Source organism: Narcine bancroftii, chromosome 2 (assembly GCF_036971445.1).
Source record: "Narcine bancroftii isolate sNarBan1 chromosome 2, sNarBan1.hap1, whole genome shotgun sequence".
In the NCBI taxonomy this organism is placed as follows: domain Eukaryota; kingdom Metazoa; phylum Chordata; class Chondrichthyes; order Torpediniformes; family Narcinidae; genus Narcine; species Narcine bancroftii.
Window position 1 is genome coordinate 212,724,064 of NC_091470.1, and position 23,952 is coordinate 212,748,015.

At 44.8% G+C, this 23,952-nt stretch overlaps 1 protein-coding gene across 1 annotated transcript in view; it reads right to left on the minus strand.

The window, feature by feature from the left end:
- The window catches only part of lrp12 (low density lipoprotein receptor-related protein 12), a 44,649-nt gene that overhangs the window by 14,960 nt on the left and 5,737 nt on the right, over window positions 1–23,952 (minus strand). The window contains exons 4-7 of the mRNA XM_069915676.1: window positions 11,803–11,938; window positions 9,113–9,315; window positions 5,626–6,727; window positions 208–340 (exon numbers count right to left, since the gene is read on the minus strand). Coding sequence (XP_069771777.1) covers window positions 208–340; window positions 5,626–6,727; window positions 9,113–9,315; window positions 11,803–11,938 — 1,574 coding nt within the window. The remainder of the gene's footprint in view (window positions 1–207; window positions 341–5,625; window positions 6,728–9,112; window positions 9,316–11,802; window positions 11,939–23,952) is intronic.

The following is a 23,952-nucleotide window of genomic DNA, read 5'->3' on the forward strand; positions in this document are numbered from 1 at the left end:
AACCGGCAAAAATACCTCCAAAATAAATAGGAAAAAATTACTTGTTTAAAATTGCCCCCCCCCCCCCCCCCCCGCCTCCCAGCAGCTGGTTCACCAATCATGCAGGACGCAATCTCGAGCAACCAGAAAATTCACTTATCCAACATCTGCCAATCCCCATAGATGCTGGATACTGGAGTTTTTGTTATAAAAGAATTAAAATGTTACCTGACTTGATGAACATACAGGGAAGTCTTCCACTGGGGGAATCAAACCTTGTGCAATCAACTGACCATAGGATGGTGGAGCTTCCCTTCGTAACAGTTCTGCTTCAACTCTTGACAAATGAGTTTCAAAAGACCTGGTGATCAAAACAGAAAACAACTGAGTTCTACAAATGAGTGGTACAAAAACAGTTATGATTTAATCACTTTTCAAACAGATCAAATGAGATAGTCACAGTGTAGTTTTAATTTAAATGCATCAAGTTAGCAGTACAACTTGTTAAAGTAATCAACTTAATACCACAGGCTCCTTGTGCGAGTATATTGCTGCTTTAGAAACTTAAATTTTCTCCAAATAATTCCCATTCGGAATTACTCTAAAAACTCTACATCACTAGCAGTTTTTATCCAACATTATCATGCTCTTGAATCTTCCTGTACTAGTCCTCCCCTTCTCCCTTTCTTTCAAAAATATACAAAAATGTTAAATTATTCTTTAGATGCCTTAATTCCATTCGCGAGATGGGCTTAAGTTCCCTAAATGTGAATGGATCTTCATGACGTGGGAATCTTCTCCCAAATTCCAATGCACGATTCATGTTTGACACTCTTCGTGGACAATCCTTGAGAGCAGAAAAGAAATACAGGTAGACCCTGACTTCTAAAATATATAAAATTTACATAGTTTATGTTGTATTTTACCAACTATAACAGGGATACAGGGAATGTAAGAGCCAGAATGTGCATACTTACCTTGTTAGACAGCGTTCTGGGATCCCGGAACTGAGCACAGCCATCTTGATTCCTGTACAAATCTTCAGTAGGCACGAGGTGGGTTCAAGTATTAGCGTTCGGTTGGAGCGTGTGCGAGAGTTAAGGTCGTGAATTCAATATCATCAATGCGCTTAACTCTTGTGCATGTGCCAGTTGAACTCCAATATGTGAACCCACTGACAACTCACACATGAGCTCAGGAATCAAAATGGCTTCGTCCAGCCCCAGAACCCCGGGGCACCGACTAACAGAAGGTAGAAAGATTCACCAAGGTCGATTGACAAATTCAGGAAGCTTTAAGTTATTAAATGTACAATGAAAAAAAAATTTAAAGAAAAAATTTGATTTAAGACTTCAGTACTCCACACACGTGGACACAATTCCAATGTAAATCCATTCCAAGATATAACTGACTCTTCAGTCCCCATTATGGTCGGGGATTATCTGTTGTTCAATGTGGTCTGGATGAAAGTAATGATTCTGGCTGTCCTGGACATCTCTGAGGGACCATCACCTCCTTGTGGACCATTTTTGATGGCTTTGAGGACCATCATCAAACATTCCACAACCACTCTCTCCTTTCCCCCCCCCACTTTCCCCCGCTCATCCAAAAACAGCCAAGAGCTATGCTGGTACACAAAAAAGGATGAGGAATTTCATCATCAATGCCCATCTTTACTGAGGGTTATGCGAATTATCCAAGGTCTGAAGGGTAGTGCTGTTCAACTGAAGTGGTTGGTAGATGACTTGTTACTTTTTAATTCTTGCACACCACCTGTCCACACTGCCTGTAACAATGCCCCATTGTTCAAGTTCTTCCAATGACAGAAACATTTTATGTCTATCTTTGTTACACTCCCTTAGGATCTGTGTTTCAATAAGATGAGCCCATTTCTCAAAATCCAGAGAATATGTCTTATTTTTTTTTAAGCTGTTCTTGATAGGTCAACCACTTCATCCCAAGAAAAAGAATACCAAATCTATTCCATACTGTCTCTAATGGTAGTACAGTAGCATTTTGATAATTCAGTATTCAATTATCTGGAAATCTAATTACTTGGGATCTGGATTATTAACAGCAGTAGCCCTTGTCAACCACAGATCCGACTGATTGCAAGGTTAGTCTTGTATTGCTGAAAGTGTGGGTCAGAGCCAGAGATGAAAACACTATCCAAGCTGAAACTCACTGAATTTTGTTCCCAGCTCTCCTTACACTTTTATGTTTTAAAATAGTAATGAACAAATCTAATAAATATGGAAACTCAGCCAGTCTGACATGACCAAAGTCTTGGGATGTCACTTTACTGTACAATTATTCCCCAGATTATATTAGGGTTCTGTACACAAGAATCATTTGTAACCTGAACAGCAAATCGGAAATAAAAACTGGGGGGGGGGGGGGGGGGGGGAAATCACAGAACTAGGTGTGGGAGAGCAAGCCAACAGGAAAAACAGCCACTAGTAAGCATCACTGACCACCCCAGATCTGTTCAGCTTGACCCAGCCCCCCATTCTTGTGATTCAAGGGGAGAATGCACGCGAAATGCCCTGTTCTCACCCAGAAGAAGATGCCTGCATCCCCACAGCCAATAGAAAATCCAGTTCATCCACTCTGCTGGTCTCCCAATCCGATGCATCAGGATGTTCACACATCACTAGGGAAGGATCTTTATACCTTTACTTTAGTAGACTAGAGTACTCCGGTAGACCATGGTATTCCAGGTGTGGACTCTACAACAATGTGTGATTGCACCAACTCACTATCATTAAACTTCATGCACCTGCCATGTCAATTATTTGAATATGTTGCACCTGCACACCAACTTGTTTTTCCAGGCACAAGAACACCTGGATTCCCCTGTACTTCATAGCAAGTCCTCTCACCTACTTTCACATCATTTCATACTTGGATGCCTTACACTCTGGACCTTCTTCGATAGCACAAATTATTGCTAAATAACAGAGGGGCAATGACAATTCGTGGATCATTTCAATGGTTCAATTGTTCCCAGTATGAAAAAGACCCATGTATTCTGACTGTCATCTACACGATAACCAATCTTCAATCCATGTTAATACACTTTCTCCAATGTCTTGAACTCTCATCTTGTGCATCAGCCTTTTATATGGTACCCTGAGGAAATCTCTCTGAAAATCCAAATGCACTACATCTCCACATTACCCTCTATTGACTCAGCTTGTTATATCTTCAATGAACCATAACACATGGAAACTGTGTTCTGCACAGGGCCACGCTTGAGAAGGATGCTTCATAGTTCTTTTAATCAACAAAGTCAATGGCATTTGTAGGGTTAAGAAACGCCACTTGAAATGGTTGAAGATCACTTCCATGTGCCTCTCAAAGGAAAGAATTGGCAAATCAATTAAAAAAGCAACTCTGGCCATCAAGACGAAGCAGTTTAGGATACCGAGATGGTAGACAGCTTTCCCTGTCGCAGACAGCAGGGAGATCCCTCTACAGAGGAAACTTCTTTATCAGAATCGGAATCAAAATTTACTGACATGAACAAGTCACGAAATTTGATGTTTTGTGACAGCATCATAGTGCAAACATTCATATTATAACCATCTTATAACACTAATATAAAAATAAGGCAGTGTCTTTGGTTCATTGATCATTCAGGAACGTGATGGCAGCAGGGAAGAAGCTGTCCCTGTACCGCTGAGTGCTTGTCTTTAGGCTTCTGTTCCTCCTTTCCATTGTTAGCAAAGTGAAGAGGGCATTACCTGGGTAGTGAGGATAGAGAATGCTTTTTTAAGACACTGCCTCATTTAGATGTCTTCGATGGAGTGAAGTCTGGTACCTGTGATGTAGCAGGCCAAGTTAACAACCCTCTAGAGCTTTTTCTTGTCCTGAGAGTTGTCACCTCCATGCCAGGCAGTAGTGCAACCAGCCAGAATGCTCTCCACAGTACACCTGTAGAAGTTCGAGTCTTTGTTGACATACTGAATCTTCAAGCATCTCACAAAGTATAACCGCTGACTGGCCTTCTTCATGATTGCATCAACATGGAGACTCCTTATCTCCTTTACTGAAGGAGGTCATGATAACTGTATCTCCAAAGCCACTTTGCATGCCTCAAATTCAAGAGAAAGGAGTGGTTCTATTGAAAAACGGCAGCACTGCTGGAGTTGCTGTAATGGCAGCACTGCAGCTAGTGCGGACCCACGGAGAACGAAGTCACAGCGTTTCTCTGTTGGGTCCAATTACCGTCGGCTCCATGCAGGTTTTAACAGTCTGTAAAAGGAGTCGACAGTGGTTTATTTCAAAATCCCGCAACCACAGGGTCTGGGTTCAAAATGGCAGCACCGATGATTGTCAGCAGCCACAAGGGATTGCAGATTCTGAAGAAATGGAGAATGGGGAAACCACTCACCAACCCCCCTCCAACACCTGTTTGAGAAGAAGCAGAGGAGACAATCCATGGGACGTCGACTACAGTGGTGGACCAGTAAGTGATTCTGCGGCTGAAGAACATACAAACGTCGGGCAGTTAGTGAATCAAGGTGAGGAACCCATGCAGGCTACGGATGTCTACGTTCAAAGGACTCACACCAAGCTGTGGACTGACTGAAGGTGTACCAGGTATCGGAACGGGGATGCAAGAAGGTGCCAATGGCACTGGAAGCTTCCTGATCGTGTCGGTGTTGTGGATCTGGAACTCGGGTTGCCGATGGTTTGGACTGAAGGCTGTGTGACTGTGGAAGCTGCAGAAGCACTGGAGGTGAATCCACAGACATTCAGTAGCTCTGGGGGAACTCTCTTTTGCTTCTCTTTCTCTGTCTACAAGGGGTACAGGGCAATTTCTGCTGACAGCAAATCTTTGTCTACCTTACAATAAAGGAAATTTTATTACACGACAATAAAATAATCTTGAATTTGTCAATGAATTGCCTCACTAGACTTTAAAGCTTCATATGCTCCTGAATCCTCAAAATGTTTCTGCCATCAAATGGCCTTTGCTGTCTTTCTAGTTAGAACTGGCAGCAACACAGAATCAGATGGTTTGTTGGAAACAGGAGCCAACGTTGCTCACAGTTATAGTTCATAAGTTCTTTAATATGTTCATTCCAGTGGGCATTGACTGTATACAATACATTCACTTCCATTTTTGACTCTCATTTGGGTAGGTACTGAGATGTTAGGACCATAGATGGCTTGACTGTGCTGAAGAAGATTCAAAAGTATTTACACTGTAGTTCTGCATGTAATATCTGTGTCTGCAGGGATCTAAACAGAATGGCATGGCATGTCCTCTTCAAATTCTTTGACAGGTATACAATAAAACCCATGATCCAGAATTCAAGCAATCAGCAGCCTTAAACAACCAGCAAAAAACTTGTGGAAAAAATGCAAAAGTTTAAAATTGGCATACATCACTGTTAGTTCGCCAATCCTGCAACACACAGTCTCTAACAACCGGAGAGGTGCCAGATACCACGGGTTTTACTGTATAATACCACAATACTTAGATCAGATAGGAAAATACTTTAGTCATTACTCGAATGCTGACAACAAATCATCTAAAAAGGAACCTCATTACTTTTCAATTAAAAAAAAAAGTAATCTTGCAAGGATTTGGATTTAATTCATTCAAGTAATACTGGATTATACTTGAGAACTTACCTGCGTTCAAACATTCGGAGGGAGTACAGTTTGCAGGTACACCCCAGAGCAATCACAAGGAGCAGCCCACAGATTAGGCTTCCAATGACTGCTGCAGTTATAACCCTGGTGGGTACAATCACAGGACAATTTTCTTCATCAGTGCCATCACCACAGTCATCTTGCGCATCACACACCCAACTCTCAAACACACAACGGTTATTCTTGCAGTGAAAGTTACCAGGTTGGCAAAAGAAGCAGTTCTTCTCATCTGAGCCATTGGGACAATGATTCTGGTAATTGCAACGGTCAGCTAGGGGGTAGCACACACCACTTCGAGAGCAGGGGAACTCATCCTTTTGGCACGTGCTACAGTTGCGCTCGTCTCGTCCATTGGGACAGTGCCAATAACCATCGCAGCGCTGTTGCTCAAAGTAGCAGCCCCAATTTCCTCCACAAGGAATCTCCCATGGAAGACAAAATCCCTCCACCTGGTAGGTAGCATTAAAACCCCGAGCTGCATTCACTTTGTCAGCGTGGAAATGTACCCGCACTTGGCCAGAAGAGGAGATGATCGTGATGGGTGTCCGGGAATCAAAAGGCGTCAAGACACGAAGCAATTTGTGTGAATTTTCCTCCAGTCCATCATACACTTTGATGTAATCCCCATAGCCTATACCATCCAGCTTGAAGTCAGTGATGCGCAGAATGACTTTGCGTTGGTCTCCAGTATCTATTAGCCATGTGCAGTTGCTTCCAGGCGGATAAAATGCAGGATAATTTGGAGAATTAAATGTGCCATAAAAGTTTTTCAACCATTCCCCACAAATAGGGGCACTGCAATCTATTTCATCTTCCAAATCCAGGCAGTCAATATTTCCATCACATCGCAAGGACTCAGGTAAACATGTATATGCTGCTGTATATCGGGAAAGGCACTGGAATTGGTCATAAGTGCACGGCTGAAATGGAAAATCAGTTGGCGGCATTGACCTTTCACAAAATTCTTCATCAGAATTGTCTCCACATTCATCCATGGTATTGCACTTCCAGATATCAAGTATACATTTTCCATTGTTGCAATGGAACTGATCCCAATCACACCTTGCTTCCACAGACCTTCCTGAAAATATAATTAAAAAATAAAAATTTAAAAAAGTAAAAATCAAAGATCCAGAGAAGCAGAACCTCAACAAATCCTTACGAATATTTCATTAGAATTTCGTCAGAAGTTAGAGAAATGAGAAGGACCAACAATTTTGAGTCACCCCCAAAGCATCTTGTAGCTAATGAAACACTTTTAATAGGTATACCCCTAGTTACCTTGTAGGATATACAGCAAAAACAAGGGTTAAGCCTAACACGTTAAAAGCACCATCAGCTTTTTTATTACAAATCTCATTATAAAAATAGCTGGGACTTCAACTACTCAAAAGACAACTGTTTTTGGTTCAGTACAATTGCTGATTACAATGCACTGCAGAGGATAGTGAAGTCAGTGGAAAAGACCATTGGGGAACCTCTTCCTAGCTTGAAGGACACCAACTACACTTGATGCAGGCAGAAACAATAAACATTGTAAAGAATTCCCCACATCCCGCATGTAAACTGTTCTCCCTTCTGACATCTGGCAGGAGGTACCTGAAGCACTCGGGCCCTTACGTCCAGAGTGGAGAAACAGCTTTTCCAACCGCCCCTCCCCCCACCCCAAACCATCAGGCTCCTGAACTCCCAGTACAGATGTGGATAGTGGGCTGTGGACTTACAATGCATACATCTTAATACCATAATATTTAAATGTGTTAACTGCTTTCTTAACTTTTATCTATGTAAATATGCTCCGTGGTCCTGGAGAAACACTCTCTCGTCCTACTGTGTGAGGATGGTGTGAACGATAAATAAAGTTGATGACGACGGATATGAGACTTAAGGTGGTGCACAAGATATCAAGAAATGGGTCATATAAAAAAAATACTTTATTCCAATTCCTTTACCAGCAATAAAACAAGAAATAGCAATCGCAGGTTAAAAATACCACAAGGTATTCCTTCATTTCATTATTTATTGGCAGGGACCTTCACTTTTCTACAAGAGCTTCCGCCTCTTATGCCTGGATTAAGGCATATAAATGTAACCAATTACAGGAAGTTAAGAGTGCTTAAGAATGGAGCACGAGATTTCCTCACACAAGCCAAGGCAGGATGTTTATGGCAGTAAACTACGTCACGTCTACCTCTCTACCTAGCTCTGTTACTGAACTAAAACACAAAAATGTGTAGACACTGTGGTTAAAGTAAAAACCCAAAGCTGGAGAAACTCAGCAAGTCAAACAGTGTCATTTATCTTTCTTTCTTTGGCTTGGCTTCGCGGACGAAGATTTATGGAGGGGGTAAAATGTCAGTACAAAACCAATGTTGATGAGGGGCTCAAGCCTGAAATGTTGGTTCTGCATTCTTTACTTTTGTTATACAAAGGACATGGTTTGGCCGGCTGAGTTTCCCCAGAATTGTGTTTTTACTCTGTTACTGAACTTCCTCCCTGTTGGATGCCTCCTAAATTTGACTGCAAAAATACTGCTGTTCCTTACTGCAAGTACCTTTTAAGTTTCACTGACAGTTAAGGCTGCAAAACAATGGAAATAGAGCATTGGAGGAGGACATGCATTTCCACAGGCCATTATGGGATTCGTTAATAGATGCACTCGGAAAATCTTTAGTCTCAAAGACTTTTGGCAAAAAAAATCCAAGAAAATCAATCTGTTAATTAATCCGAAATGGTTCACAGTGTTGCCAGTTAATGCAGTGAACAATCATTGACATGCAGCTGCCATATTGGAGATACAAATAACAGATTAATGAAACATTTCCTTAGATATACATGGCCTTACAGGCAAATGTATACTCTGATAATGATCTGAGGGGATGTAAAATTTTATTATTTTCAAAACAAATTTTGGTGCAAATCCACAAAAAAAATAAAAGGGCAAACAAAAATGTACACGTAGGTTTAGGGAGGAAAATTCATGCATTTTGGGATCTTAGCATGTAAAGTTATAACATGGTTTTGAGCAAAATAAGAATGCTCAAGCAATCAAAACTGGAGGAGCAGAGATACTGAAGAGTTGTTGGACTGTAGGAAGAGATTCAGAAATAAGAGTTAGAAATTTTTAAATCAAATCTAATTCAACTCAGTGCAATTATGGATTTTTGGACAGTTAGGACATAAGCAACAGTTTTGAAGGGTTTCTGGTTTATAGAAGATAGAAGGCAAGGAGTTTCCTAAATACGTAAACCCAAAAAGCAGGATAGACGAGGTTGCAGAGTCAGGGTCAGGCAACACTCCCAAAAAGTGGAAAGATATTAAAGTTACGGCTGCCTAAGTCATGCTTGAGACAATTATAATAGGTTCATGCAATAGGCCAAATCTGAAGCTCTGCTCAGATCTTAGTAAGTTGTATGGCTGGAAGTAGTTAGATAGAAAAACATTCTACATTTACTTCCATACATACCTATAACATAAGATAGCCTGAAGCCTTTTCCAGTATACCGGTCATCTGAATGAAACTCAATCCAGACGTGGCCTTTTGAAGAAATAAATGGTGCTGGAACAGAAGAACCACATACTCGAGTTCCTTCAATGCTTTTATGGGTTCCTATAGTTAGCCAGTCTGAACTACACCAAGCTGAGGTCTGCACATCAAAATCCCGAAAACTAATGAAAGAACACAATACAGTAATTATTTTTATGAGCCACACAACAATGTGATCGAAGATCAAATCAAGTATCACATGATCAGAATTACTGCTGCCAGATATACTGTTAAAAAGTTTAAATGATTCCATGAGAAGAATCTGGTTAATTTACCTCCCTCAACAAATGTACACTGCCCCTCAGGACATCATTTATTTTGCTTTTTTATAACTTCATTATAACAACTTGATTTATATTTACTTACAGAGCAAGTGATTTTACTTGAAAAGCATCAAGTTTACTTGACCATTGCTTGCAACACAAAATGGCTTGTAAATGCAAGGAGCAATCGGGGTGACAAAGATCAGGGTGTGCTACTTGCATATTTTCATCGGTTTATCATCCAGCCAAACCTAAGCGTTGCTGATTAATTGGATGCATAACTAACATTGCAAGTCCCACCGTAATATTTTAATTTAATAATCTTATGTGATACTGAAAGGCCTTCTGAAAGGCCCATAAAGCACAACAACTGGGGCCACTTTAATCAAATTTCTGTTATTTTGTTCTCAACCCCCTCACCACAGTGCAGTTCACAAGTTGACTGATGGTTTGACAAGAAAGAAAACTTTCATTAAATGAAAATATTATTTGAAGCTCAAATGCAACTTTTATTCTTAAAGCAAAGAAAGCAGCCAACATTTCTACACTATCCAAGATTACAATCACATACACTGCAACAAATTAACTTCATTTTTAAATGACTGTTTCCACTTGCCGAATTCTCCTACCTTCAAAGCTTCACTTCACTTAAGCCAAATTGGATTACTAGCTTGATGTGCACATTGATATGGTACAAATGAAAGGTGCAGACAGATACAATTTATCAATCCTGATGTTCACTGCATCCAATTCTTTCATTCGTCCAATTATTTATTTTTGTTGGTTTGATTCTACTCTGATATTTAGAACTTGAATCAAGAGAAATTATCATCCCACCCCACCCAACCTATGAAGTTGGAAAAAAGTGAATGAAAGCAGAAGAAAAAAAATTACCCGGGAGGTAAACAAGAAATCTGCAATACACAAATGTGATGGAGAAACTCAGCAGATCAGGCAGGATCCAAGGAAAGAAATGGGCAGTTGGCACATCAAGCCTGAGACTTCCTTCAGGTATGCTGAAAAATCAGGTAGATGCCCATAACAAACGTGGAGAGGGAAAGGGGAACAGTACAGGCAAGAAGGCAGATGGATGCAGGTGGGAAGGAGTGAGGGAGGGGAGACAGGAGAAAAGTGGGCAGAAAGATGCTCTCAGGTAAGAGAAAGAATGTGAAGGGGCTGGAGAGTTGGAGGGTTAGGAGAATGGGTGGGGAATAGAGTTTCCAGAACTTGGAACTTGCCATCTGGTTAGACTGCCAAGACAGAATAGGTATTGTTCCTCCAATTTACTTGTCGCCTCAACCTAGCAGTACACAATTCCATGTACAGACATGTCAGTGTGAAAATGGGGTGTGGAAATGAAGTTGCTGATAGCAGACAGAGTCAAGGTACTCAGCAAAACAATTCTCCGATCTGTGTCCAGTCTCCCTGATGTAGAGGAGGCTGCATCGAGAGCACTGGACGCAGTTGAGAATCCCTGCTGATTGACAAGTGTTGCTCGACTTGGAACAACTGTTTTGGGTCTCGAGTAGTGGTGTGGGCATGTGCAGCACTTTTTGTAGTCGCAGGGGTAGGTAGCAAGGGGGTGACTGATGGGAAGGCATGAGGGTGTCATGGTTGGAGCTGTTCCTGTGGAAAGAGGAGATGGGAAGATATGTCACGTGGTGGGATCACATTATATGTGGTGGAAATTAACGTTGAATACGAAAACTAGTGGGGTAGTAGGCGAGGACAAGGGAAGATGTGCAGGAGATAGAGGAAATACAGAGGTTGAATTAATGGTAGTAGAGAGGAAGCCATGTTTTCTAAAGGACATCTCAGATGTCCTAGAATGGAAGGCCTCATCCTCAGACAGATGCAGCGGAGACAGGGGAATTCAGAGAAGGGAATGAAATTCCTACAAGGAATAGGTGGGAAGGGGTATACTCAAGGTACCTTTGAGAGTTTGTGGGTATATAAAAGGTGTTTGTAGATAGTAGTCCAAAATGTTCCCAGTCTGATTAATCGTTCAGCATACTGAGCGTTCATATCAATGATATCCATCAGTATCTTTACAAGCTAAATTAAAACTGCTATTATCCAGAATTCAAGCAACCGGCAGACTTAAGCAAACAGCAAAAAATCATGGAAAATAAATAGGTGAGAAATATGCAAGATTAAAATTGGTGCACTTCACTGTTGGCACAATCTCAAGCAAACTGGAAAGTTTGCTTAACTGGCATCAACCAATCCCCATAGGTGCCAGATACCAGGGGTTTTACTGAATTACTACAAAATACTAGGTCCTAATTTGTGCTGACTATTGAACACTAAGCAGTCCCATATTAATCTCAGATTGATTAGGCTTACCTGATGGTGACAATTTCCTCTCGATTGCCTTGGATGTACCAACTGCAGTTGATTTTTGTTGGATAATTAAAAGGCCAACCTGGACTCGTAATTATTCCACTTGGTGCCCTGAGCTGCTCTGGTGTATCTCGGCAAGCTAATAAAAAAGACGCTAGATCATTAATGAGGCTAACACATATGCTAACAAAATTAAAAAATGCAAATTAATGTTGAGAGAGAGACAGACATGCTGGAACCTGAAGAAAAATTACAAACTTCTGGAAGAACTCAGCAGATAAAGCAACATCCACAAAGGTTTTGGTCAAGACCCTGTATCAGTATGGAGGAAAGAACTTAGTAGATAGAAGGAAAAGGGAAGGGTGGAGAGAGAGAGAGAGAGAGATGTGTGGAATGTTGGGTAGATGGAACCTGATGGGGTAAGGAAAGGTTGAAATAAAGGCTGCTAAATAATGTCGAAAAGATTTTAAAAAGAGAAAATACTTCTTCACCTGGGTTTCTTGTTGCTTTATTCACATTTCCTATCCCTTCCCTTACCTGGAAATAGGTGTTGTTCCAAATGTCCTTCCCCATATCCCTGCCTAATTTCTTTTAAAAATCTATATACTACCTATCTTACTGGCACACACTTGCTCCTGATGCAGGCTCTCAACCCAAAACATCAACTATCCCTTGCCTCCACAAATGCTGCTTGACTTCGTTCCATTACAATATTAAGATAACCATAAGGAAATCAATTTTTAATATATTTTAAAATTTCTAAAGGCATTCAAAAGCTGAGGAAATTAAAATATGATAGATTGAACAACTTAAACATGGGACTTTTTTTTTAATTGAGAGTTGCATAGAAAGGGAGACATGAAGAGGTGAAAAGACCAGGAAAAAGGCAGATAACTAGCAGAGGGCATTGTGATAAAATGTGACTGCATCTGAGAGAAAACACACGTTCTAGTCCCCTTTAGATGGCTAAATACTCCACAGAAGAGGAAATAGCAAAGACCTGTAGTGTAAAAACAACAGGATGGCGATTGCTGATCGGAGACTGCACCAATACAAAGGGTGTCAACACAGATTTTCATTTGCTCAGTACAGAGGGGTCAAGAGAGGAGGCATACTAGGCTCTCTTTGTTAATGGGTATTTACCAGATCAATTGGGAAAAGGTGGCGTACAGAGAGGGAGTACTGATGGCAGTAGTTACTCATTCTGTAATGTATTTCGCCACATTAATACACATACTTAAATAAGGATTAGAGGGATATGGGCTTAAAGCAGGAAAATAGGATAAACATTGGCAAGTTGGGCTGAAGGGCCTACTTCTGTGCTGTACAACATGATGAGTTTTTTTTTAAAGTGGCTGGTAAGAAGGTTGATGCATTAGTTTTAATTCTGTAAAATTTTCACATTAGGGAAATAATTCAATTATTGCATCAGATGAAAAACAGCAAGTCTAACGCTTTTAATCAAAAAAAAGCAGGAAACTACCAACCAGTTAGCTGTCACAGGGAAAATTCAAGAAACTATTAGTAAAAATGTAAAGCACAACAAAAAAAGTCATAACCCAAAGTCAACATGGTTTTGTTATTCGACCCATTTAGTGGAGTTCTTTGAACCATCATTAAGGAGGATAAAAGGGAACTGACAGATGTACTATACTTCGATCTCCAGAAGCTATTTAATAAGATACCACATCAAAAATTATTGCAAAAAAATAAAATCTCATGGTTGAGGAGGTATTTACACTGGTAGAAAATTAGTTAATGTGAAGAGGTGGTCACTGGGACCTCAACATTTTATAATGTATGCTAATAACTTGAATGGAGGCACTAAAGGTATGTCAATCCAATGAGGTAGGAAAGGAGTGAAACACAGAATTCTGCAGACACTATAATATCGGGCCCAAAACATCAGTTACACATTTTTATCTCATATGCTGAGTTCCTCCAGCATTCTGTGTTGTTACAAGGTAGGAAGGGAAATGTGGTTCTGCAGAATGAGCTCAGGGAACACGAAGCAAACAGAAAGATTGTCGGGACTTGACAAAGATATTTTCATCCTCACTAGCAACAGGAGAGACCCCAAAGGACCGGAGGGGTTCATTGTTCCAGTAAATTATAGGGCCTTAAGCTTGGTCAGTGGAAAGGACTCTTAGGGAGAGGATTTGTGTGCATTTGGAGAGATCAGCAACAGTCACACACCAACACAGCTTTCTGAGGAGCAGGTCATGTCTTACAAAATTGATTTGAGTTTTTTGAGGAGATGACAAAGATGGATAAGCGTCAGGCATTGGATGTGGTGTACATGATCTTTAGTAAGGTGTGTGGCTAGATATGAAATTGAAGACTCATAGAAGAGAGAGGGTAGTGGCTGAAGGATGTTATTAAGGTGGGAGGTCTGTGACCAGTCATGTTTCACAGGGATAATGTTGGGACCCCTGTTGTTTGCGATCCTCAAAGGTGACATGGATGAAAAGTAGATGGATGGCATGGCATGTTTACAGATGATACAAAGATTGTGGATAGTGTAGAGAGTTATCAAACAATACAGCAAGATAGAGATCAGTTCGAGAAATCGGCAATGAAACTTAATCCAGACAAGTGTGTACTGCTGCACTTTGGCAGGTCAAATACAAGGGGAGGATATAGTTAATGAAAAGGCTCTTAAAAGTACTGATGGGCAAAGGGATCTTGGGTGAACGTTGCCACTAAGTAAACAGAGAGGTAAAGACAACATATCCTACGCTGGCTTCATTGAGCGGGTCATTAAATATAAAACTAAGGAGGTCACATTGCAGCAATACAAAATTATGGTCAGGCTGCACTTGAAATACTGTGTGCAATTCTGGTGACCCCATGACAGGAAGGATATGGAAACTTTGGATATGGCTAGAAAAGGGCTTACCAGGATGCTGCCTCGTTTCAAGGGCATGAGATAATAGGCAGAGATTGACAAATTAGGGTTGCTTTTGCTGGAGCATAGGAGGCTGAAGGATGACCTAATAGAATTTATAAAATCACAAAAGGCATCGATAGGGTGGGCATTCAGAATCTTTTCCTCAGAGTAAAAGCATCAAACAATGGCGCATATACTTCTACGGTGAGAAGGTTTTAGTGATGGGAATAAAATCTATATAGCAATTAGTAATGCCTGCTGAGATTACCTGCTCACTCTCATTTTGGAGATGGCTATCACTTAGCACACGCAGCATAATCATTGCATGCCAAAATGCTATCCAAGTCTTGCTTTTTGTGACAGAGGAGTTGCAAATGGAATTGAACTTTTGTGAAAACCTAGTGAACATCCAAATATCATAGCTTGTAATAGAAGCGAGGACAGTAATTAATCTGCACAGTGCTAGGAGCCAGCACTAAACAAGTCTTGGAAATCCACTTTGGGCTAGTGATTTGTCCCCAATAACCTCCTTGCTCAGGACCACTCCAGCCAGTGGAGATTTACTTCAATGAGCTGCTAAGTGTAGATGTGGGGTTCGAGCACATTATTCTACAGATTCTAGAACAATTCCCATCAACTTGAAACTGCAAATGTACACCACCATTTAAGAGAGAGAGAGAGAAAAAAAAATCTGGAATTTGCCAACCTAAAGTTGGTAAAAGATAAAATGTTTGAAAGTACTCATTAAGTAGTAACTGAACACTCATAAAATATGAATAGGATGAGGCAGTTTTCCATTAATGATTGAAGGGAATGTCAATGAACAAAACTGGCAGACGGTTTACTGTTGAAGAAAGGGGTGAACCTTGCTATCATGTTTGGACTTTCAGGAGGTCTTCCAATAAGGATTATTAAACAAAATTAGAGTGCATGTGTTGGGGGTATTGAAATGGGATGGCTCAAGGATTGATTAACATATAACAATTTACAGCATGGAAACAGGCCATTAGGCCCTTCTAGTCCGCACCGAACCAAACACCCCTCTCTAGTCCCACCTCCCTGCACAATGCCCATAACCCTCCATCTTCTTCTCATCCATAGACCTGTCCAACCTTTTCTTAAATAATACAATTGACTCCGCCGCCACTATTTCTCCCGGAAGCTCATTCCACACGGCTACCACTCTCTGAGTAAAGAAGTTCCCCCTCATGTTACCTCTAAACCTCTGCCCCTTAATTCTTAACTCATGTCCTCTTGTTTTAATCTTTCCTCTTCTTAACAGAAATAGTCTATCCACATCCACTCTGTCTATCCCTTTCATAATCTTAAATACTTCTATCAAATCCCCTCTCAACCTTCTACGCTCCAAAGAATAAAGACCTAATCTGTCCAATCTCTCCCTATACTCTAAATGCTTAAACCCAGGTAACATTCTGGTAAACCTTCTCTGCACTCTCTCCACTCTGTTTATAGCGGACAGAAAACAACAACAATAGGATAAATAGTATTGAGAAGGCAGGAGTGCTGTTGTTGAAAGTATCAAACTATACCAGTGATTTTAATGAGTGGATCAAGGTTTGCTGATTATGTAAAGTGAGGTAGCATTACGTTGTGAACAGGATATAGAGAGGCTTGAGAAGGATTAAAACTGGGTCAAATGAATGGCAGTGGAAAAAATAAACTATTTTTTTTTAAAGTGGCAAGAGTGATAATATCCAGATATCCTCATACAGGATTACTAGAAGTTAATATGTAGGTGCAGCAAATAGGAAACATAATGGTCTGTGTATGAGTACAAATCGTTCGCTCCAATCATATGGGCCCTTGGTAAGACCACATCTGGAACATTGTGTCCAGGTCTCACCATGGTTGGATCTAGATCTGCAGGAGAGCAAATCCTGAGAGAGCTGATAAGCATCAGAGACATGTCCTTTCCCTTTGCCCACCACATCCATTCCACCCTTTTTTGCTTGAAAAGAATTAAACAGGCAAGGGCTGTAATCATTGAAATGGAAAACAATGAGAAGTGGCCACAAAACATCACAAATTCTGATGGTACTTGAGAAGGCAGTTGGGGACTAATGCTTCTTCTGGTAAATGGATTAGATTTTGGGAACACAATTTCAAATTAAGTCGTTCATTATTTATGACAGAGAGGAGTGGAAATGTATTCATCCTGAGGATAGTAAATTTTTGGAATTATCTATCCAATTGAGCACCCAGGCTCAGTTGCCATGTGTAATTAAGTCGGATTGGTAGATTCATAGACATGAATAGAATCAGATATCACAGTCAACACATGAAAGCGAAGCAGAGGTAAAATATCAGCCATGGTCATATTAATGTCTTTGTAGCGGCTCACCACAGGCAGCCAAACCGGCTCCACTTGAAAGCCACACGACGGGGCAGCCGGCCAAAATGGCACCGTCGGGGGTTTCCATTCCTTCCAGCACGGGGCTCAGAAACCCACGCGGTTCTCAGCCAGGTCCAGGCTGGGAGTATAAGTGCAGCATAGCAGCCTGCAATAAACTAGTCTGCTCACTGAGCTCAACCCTTGCGTGTGTTATTGCAGGAGCAGTGTAGCCACCGCTGCAACAATTGGTGACCCCAACTGGTTCAAACGTCTTTGAACCCATCATGAGTGAGCCTGGGATCAGCGTTATAACCGTGAAACTGCCTGAATTCTGGGTTCAGGAGCCGGAGACCTGGTTCGGCCATGCGGAGGCCCAGTTTCACCTCCACCAGATTTAATCGGATACGACCAAATTCTACCATGTGGTCGCTTGCCCTGGACCAGGCCACCGCCAGATGCGTGCGGCACCTTATTCAGCACCCACACGCCAAGGACATGTAAGAAACCATCAAGCGAGAGCTTACCGGTTCCTCGGACTATCCAGACACCAGCATGCTGCTCGGGTGCTGCACCTCGACGCCCTGGGGGGGAACAGGTCCCCGATGGAACTGATGGACGAGATGCTCGCACTCAAGGGTGAGCACACCAACTGCCCACTTTTCGAGCACATCTTCCTCGAATATATGCCCGGGGACATACGCCTGCTATTGGTTCAGGAGAGCTTCACTGACCTGAGGAAGGTTGCCCAGAAGGCCCAAGGGCTATGGCTCACATGATTCTCGGAAGGCTCAGTGGTCCAGCAGGTAACGAGGAATTGTCATGACCACGCCAAGTCTGCCCCTTGCGCTGCGGTAGAGCACCCGGCCCCTGCAGGGGCCCCCAAGAGCATAACCAAGGCCACAGCATCCGCTTCAGGCCTCTGCTTCTACAACCAGCGCTGGGGCGCCAAGGCTCGAAAGTGTCGTCAGCCCTGCTCGTTCAAGGGAAATGACCAATCTGGCCGCTGTTAATGATGGCGGCGGCTGGCCAAGGACACAGCCTTCTCTACCTGCGAGACTCAGTCAGCAGCCGGTGGTTCCTTGTTGAGACTGGAGCCCAGATTAGCGTCATACCGGCCACCAAATCCAGGAACCAACTTCCCCTCCGAGCGGCCAATGCAACAACAATCCGGATGTATGGAGACAAGACAGTCCACTTCCAGATCAGCCAACAGAATTGTGTGGTGGTTCACAGTCTCGTCCCTCCAGACTGCCATCCTGGGTGCAGACTTCCTCCTCGTCCATGGGCTTCTGGTAGACATTTGAGGTAGGCGCCCAGCCCGTTCACCTCGACGCCTCCCGCTCGGAGCAACCGCAGATGGCCACGATCAGCACACTCAGAGACGAGTTCCAGCAGATCCAGGACAAGTTTCCGACACTCCTCAAGCCACAGTTCTCCCCTGCCTCGCCGCACCACAGGGTGTTCCACCACATCCCCACCCAGGGCCCGCCGGTTTACGCCAAGGCATGCCAGCTCCTGCCTGACAAGTTCCAGGTAGCGAAGGAGGAGTTTTCGCACCTGTTGGAGCTGGGGATCATTTGGCAGTACGATAGCATGTGGGCTTCGCCGCTCCACCTGGTCCCGAAAGCCTCCGGCGGCTGGTGTCCCTACGGAGACTATCGACAGCTCAACAAGGTAACCGTTCCTGACCGTTACCCAATCCCTCACATCCAGGTCTTTACGACCAACCTGCACGGTGTGAGGGTCTTCTCCAAGGTTGATCTGGTGTGTGGATATCACCAGATGCAGGTACACCCTGAGGACATACCCAAAATGGCCATCATCTCCCCTTTTGGCCTGTTCGAATTCCTGCACATGCCATTTGGGCTCAAGAACGCCGCTCAGACCTTCGAGAGCCTCATGGACTCTGTAGGCAGGGACTTGGATTTTGTCTTTATTTATTTGGAAGACATCCTTGTCGCCAGCAAGGATCGGGCGCAACACAAGGCCCAACTACGTGCCCTTTTCTCCCGGCTGGTCGAATTCGGCCTTACCATCAACCCGGCCAAGTGCCAGTTCAGGAAAGAGTCCATGTAGTTCCTGGGCCATAACATCATGGCCGAAGGAGCCACGCCCGCCGCTGCTAAGGTTGCCGCCATCAGCGAATTCCCACACCTGAACAGCCTCAAGGGGCTGCAGGAATTCGCGGGTATGGTCCACTTTTCCAACCGCTTCATACTGGGAGCTGCGTGTATCATGTAGCCACTGTTTGCCCTCATCGCAGCCAAGCACAAAACGCTTGCTTGGAACCCAGAAGCCTGCACCGCATTTGAGGCCACCGAGGAAGCCCTTGCGAAGGCCGCCATGCTCGCCCACCCGCACACCGACCTGCATATTGCACTCTCTGTCGATGACTCTGCCACAGCCATCAGTGCCGTCCTGGAGCAGCAGGTGAATGGGCATTGGAAGCCACTGGCATTCTTCAGCCGCCTGCTCCACCCACTGAAATGCAAGTATAGTGCCTCCGACTGCGAGTTACTGGGCATGTACCTGGCGATGTGGCATTTCCGCTTTTCTTTGGAGGGGAGAACTTTTACCATCTTCACCGACCACAAACACCTCACTCAGATGCTCGCGATGGCAAAGGATCCCAGGTCGGCCTGCCAGCAGCATCACCTCTCCTTCGTGTCGGAGTTTACCACCGACATTCGGCACAAGGTGGGGAAGGACAATGTGGTTGCCGATGCACTCTCGCGACACCCAGCCATCTGCGCGCTGACGCCAGGCCTAGACTTTGATCAGCTCGCCCGAGACCAGGAAGCTGATGAGATGAAGGCCTTCAAGACTGCAGTTCCAAGACCTCCCAACTCCGAGCGGCGAAGGCACCATCCTGTGCGATATCTCCTTGGGCACCCTCCAGCCGGTGGCTCCGCAGCAGTGGCGCAGGCAGGTCTTCTGTCACATCCATGACCTTTCACATCCATCCATCAGGTCCACGGTCCGGATAATGTCAAAATAGTTCGTCGGGCCCTTACCCGTTTCCCGGAGCAACCATTACCTGTTTACAGTGGTGGACCGCACCACTCGCTGGCCCGAGGCAATCCCGATGGCAGACACCACCACCAACTCCTGCATGGTTGGGTCATCCGGTTTGGCGTCCCGGCTCACCTGAGCAGTGATTGGGGCGCCCAGTTCACATCTGCGTTCTGGGCACAGCTCGCCAACAGGTTGGGGATACAGCTACACCGCACCACGGCCTACCACCCGCAGGCCAATGGACTGGTCGAACATCTGCACCGCCACCTTAAGTCGGCGCTTATGGCCCGTCTTACCGGTCCCGACTGGACGGACGAACTGCCTTGGGTGCTCCTGGGCATCCGCTCCACTCCCAAGGAAGATCTGCAGGCGTCATCAGCTGAGCTGGTCTACGGTGTGCCGCTGGCACTACTTGGCGAGTTCGTCAACGCACCTGACAATCCTCAGCGGTTGCCACATAAACTACTTCCTCACCTCAGGGCACGCTTGGACTCCTTCGAACCCCCACCACCAACGAGGCATGGCACCCACCCAACTCACGTTCCTGGCGAGCTGGTTTCCACGGTGTTTGTTTTCGTTCAACGGGGACCAACCATGGCACCTCTGCAGGAACCATACGAGGGGCCGTACAGGGTTATACAGTGTTCCGGCTCGACGTTCACGTTGGACTTGGGCGGCAGGCATGAGCTGTTTACCATGGACAGGCTGAAACCAGCGCACCTCGATCCCACCGAGCCCGTGGTCGTTGCCCAGCCCAAGAACCGAGGCTGCTAGGCAAAAAAGGACATTGGCGTCGGTTCTGGGGGGTGGGGCGCTATGTGGCAGTTCACCACAAGGCAGGCAAACCGGCCCCGCTTGTAAGCCATGCAGCGGGGCAGCCAGCCAAAATGGCGCCATCGTGGGTTTCCCTTCCTTCCAGCTTGGGGCGCAGAAACCCACATTTGGGGACCACGTGATACCCGGATGATGTTAGCACCCTCCAGCGCGGTTCTCAGCCAGGCCCGGGCTGGGTGTATAAGTACAGCCCAACAGCCTGAAATAAACTACTCTGCTCACTGAGCTCAACCTGTCTAGTTGTGTGTGTTATTGCAGGCACCTGCAAGCTCACACCAAGACACAAGAGAAACTTGTCCGTGAACTACTCTTTGGAGACGATGCCGCTTTAGTTGCCCATTCAGAGACAGGTCTTCAGTGCTTGACGTCCTGTTTTGCGGAAACTGCCAAAATGTTTGGCCTGGAAGTCAGCCTGAAGAAAACTGAGGTCCTCCATCAGCCAGCTCCCCACCATGACTACCAGCTCCCCCACATCTCCATCGGGCACACAAAACAAAACGGTCAACCAGTTTACCTATCTCGGCTGCACCATTTCATCAGATGCAAGGATCGACAATGAGATAGACAACAGACTTGCCAAGGCAAATAGCGCCTTTGGAAGACTACACAAAAGAGTCTGGAAAAACAGCCAACTGAAAAACCTCACAAAGATAAGCGTATACAGAGCCGTTGTCATACCCACACTCCTGTTCGGCTCCGAATCATGGGTCCTCTACCGGCATCACCTACGGCTCCTAGAACGCTTCCACCAGCGTTGTCTCCGCTCCATCCTCAACATTCATTGGAGCGCTTTCATCCCTAACGTCGAAGTACTCGAGATGGCAGAGGTTGACAGCATCGAGTCCACGCTGCTGAAGATCCAGCTGCGCTGGGTGGGTCACGTCTCCAGAATGGAGGACCATCGCCTTCCCAAGATCGTGTTATATGGCGAGCTCTCCACTGGCCACCGTGACAGAGATGCACCAAAGAAAAGGTACAAGGACTGCCTAAAGAAATCTCTTGGTGCCTGCCACATTGACCACCGCCAGTGGGCTGATATCGCCTCAAACCGTGCAACTTGGCGCCTCTCAGTTTGGCGGGCAGCAACCTCCTTTGAAGAAGACCGCAGAGCCCACCTCACTGACAAAAGGCAAAGGAGGAAAAACCCAACACCCAACCCCAACCAACCAATTTTCCCCTGCAACCGCTGCAACCGTGTCTGCCTGTCCCGCATCGGACTTGTCAGTCACAAACGAACCTGCAGCTGACATGGACATTTACCCCTCCATAAATCTTCGTCCGCGAAGCCAAGCCAAAGACAAAGAAGAGTGTAGCCGCCGCTTTTTTCTTCTTCTTTGGCTTGGCTTCGCGGACGAAGATTTATGGAGGGGGTAAAAAGTCCACGTCAGCTGCAGGCTCGTTTGTGGCTGACAAGTCCGATGCGGGACAGGCAGATACGATTGCAGCGGTTGCAGGGGAAAATTGGTGGGTTGGGGTTGGGTGTTGGGTTTTTCCTCCTTTGCCTTTTGTCAGTGAGGTAGGCTCTGCGGTCTTCTTCAAAGGAGGTTGCTGCCCGCCAACTGTGAAGCGCCAAGATGCACGGTTTGAGGCGATATCAGCCCACTGGCGGTGGTCAATGTGGCAGGCACCAAGAGATTTCTTTAGGCAGTCCTTGTACCTTTTCTTTGGTGCACCTCTGTCACGGTGGCCAGTGGAGAGCTCGCCATATAACACGATCTTGGGAAGGCGATGGTCCTCCATTCTGGAGACGTGACCCATCCAGCGCAGCTGGATCTTCAGCAGCGTGGACTCGATGCTGTCGACCTCTGCCATCTCGAGTACTTCGACGTTAGGGATGTAAGCGCTCCAATGGATGTTGAGGATGGAGCGGAGACAACGCTGGTGGAAGCGTTCTAGGAGCCGTAGGTGGTGCCGGTAGAGGACCCATGATTCGGAGCCGAACAGGAGTGTGGGTATGACAACGGCTCTGTATACGCTTATCTTTGTGAGGTTTTTCAGTTGGTTGTTTTTCCAGACTCTTTTGTGTAGTCTTCCAAAGGCGCTATTTGCCTTGGCGAGTCTGTTGTCTATCTCATTGTCGATCCTTGCATCTGTTGAAATGGTGCAGCCGAGATAGGTAAACTGGTTGACCGTTTTGAGTTTTGTGTGCCCGATGGAGATGTGGGGGGGCTGGTAATCATGGTGGGGAGCTGGCTGATGGAGGACCTCAGTTTTCTTCAGGCTGACTTCCAGGCCAAACATTTTGGCAGTTTCCGCAAAGCAGGACGTCAAGCGCTGAAGAGCTGGCTCTGAATGGGCAACTAAAGCGGCATCGTCTGCAAAGAGTAGTTCACGGACAAGTTTCTCTTGTGTCTTGGTGTGAGCTTGCAGGCGCCTCAGATTGAAGAGACTGCCATCCGTGCGGTACCGGATGTAAACAGCGTCTTCATTGTTGGGGTCTTTCATGGCTTGGTTCAGCATCATGCTGAAGAAGATTGAAAAGAGGGTTGGTGCGAGAACACAGCCTTGCTTCACGCCATTGTTAATGGAGAAGGGTTCAGAGAGCTCATTCCTGTATCTGACCCGACCTTGTTGGTTTTCGTGCAGTTGGATAATCATGTTGAGGAACTTTGGGGGACATCCGATGCGCTCTAGTATTTGCCAAAGCCCTTTCCTGCTCACGGTGTCGAAGGCTTTGGTGAGGTCAACAAAGGTGATGTAGAGTCCTTTGTTTTGTTCTCTGCATTTTCCTTGGAGCTGTCTGAGGGCAAAGACCATGTCAGTAGTTCCTCTGTTTGCGCGAAAACCGCACTGTGATTCTGGGAGAATATTCTCGGCGACACTAAATAGTAGCCGCCGCTACACCCTATTAATTTCACAAGGAGCTGAATGGTCCTATATCTCATGCTCAAGCAGAAAACAGAATTGGGAAAAATATCATCAATGACCTTTCAAGCTGGACAATGGAAATGAAGTTGGAAAATGATGAGTGTAACCTCACAAAGATGGTTTCATGAAATCCAAAAGCAGTGTTCAATAATTGGCTTGACATTTTGGATGATCAAGGTTCTCATAGGTTAAG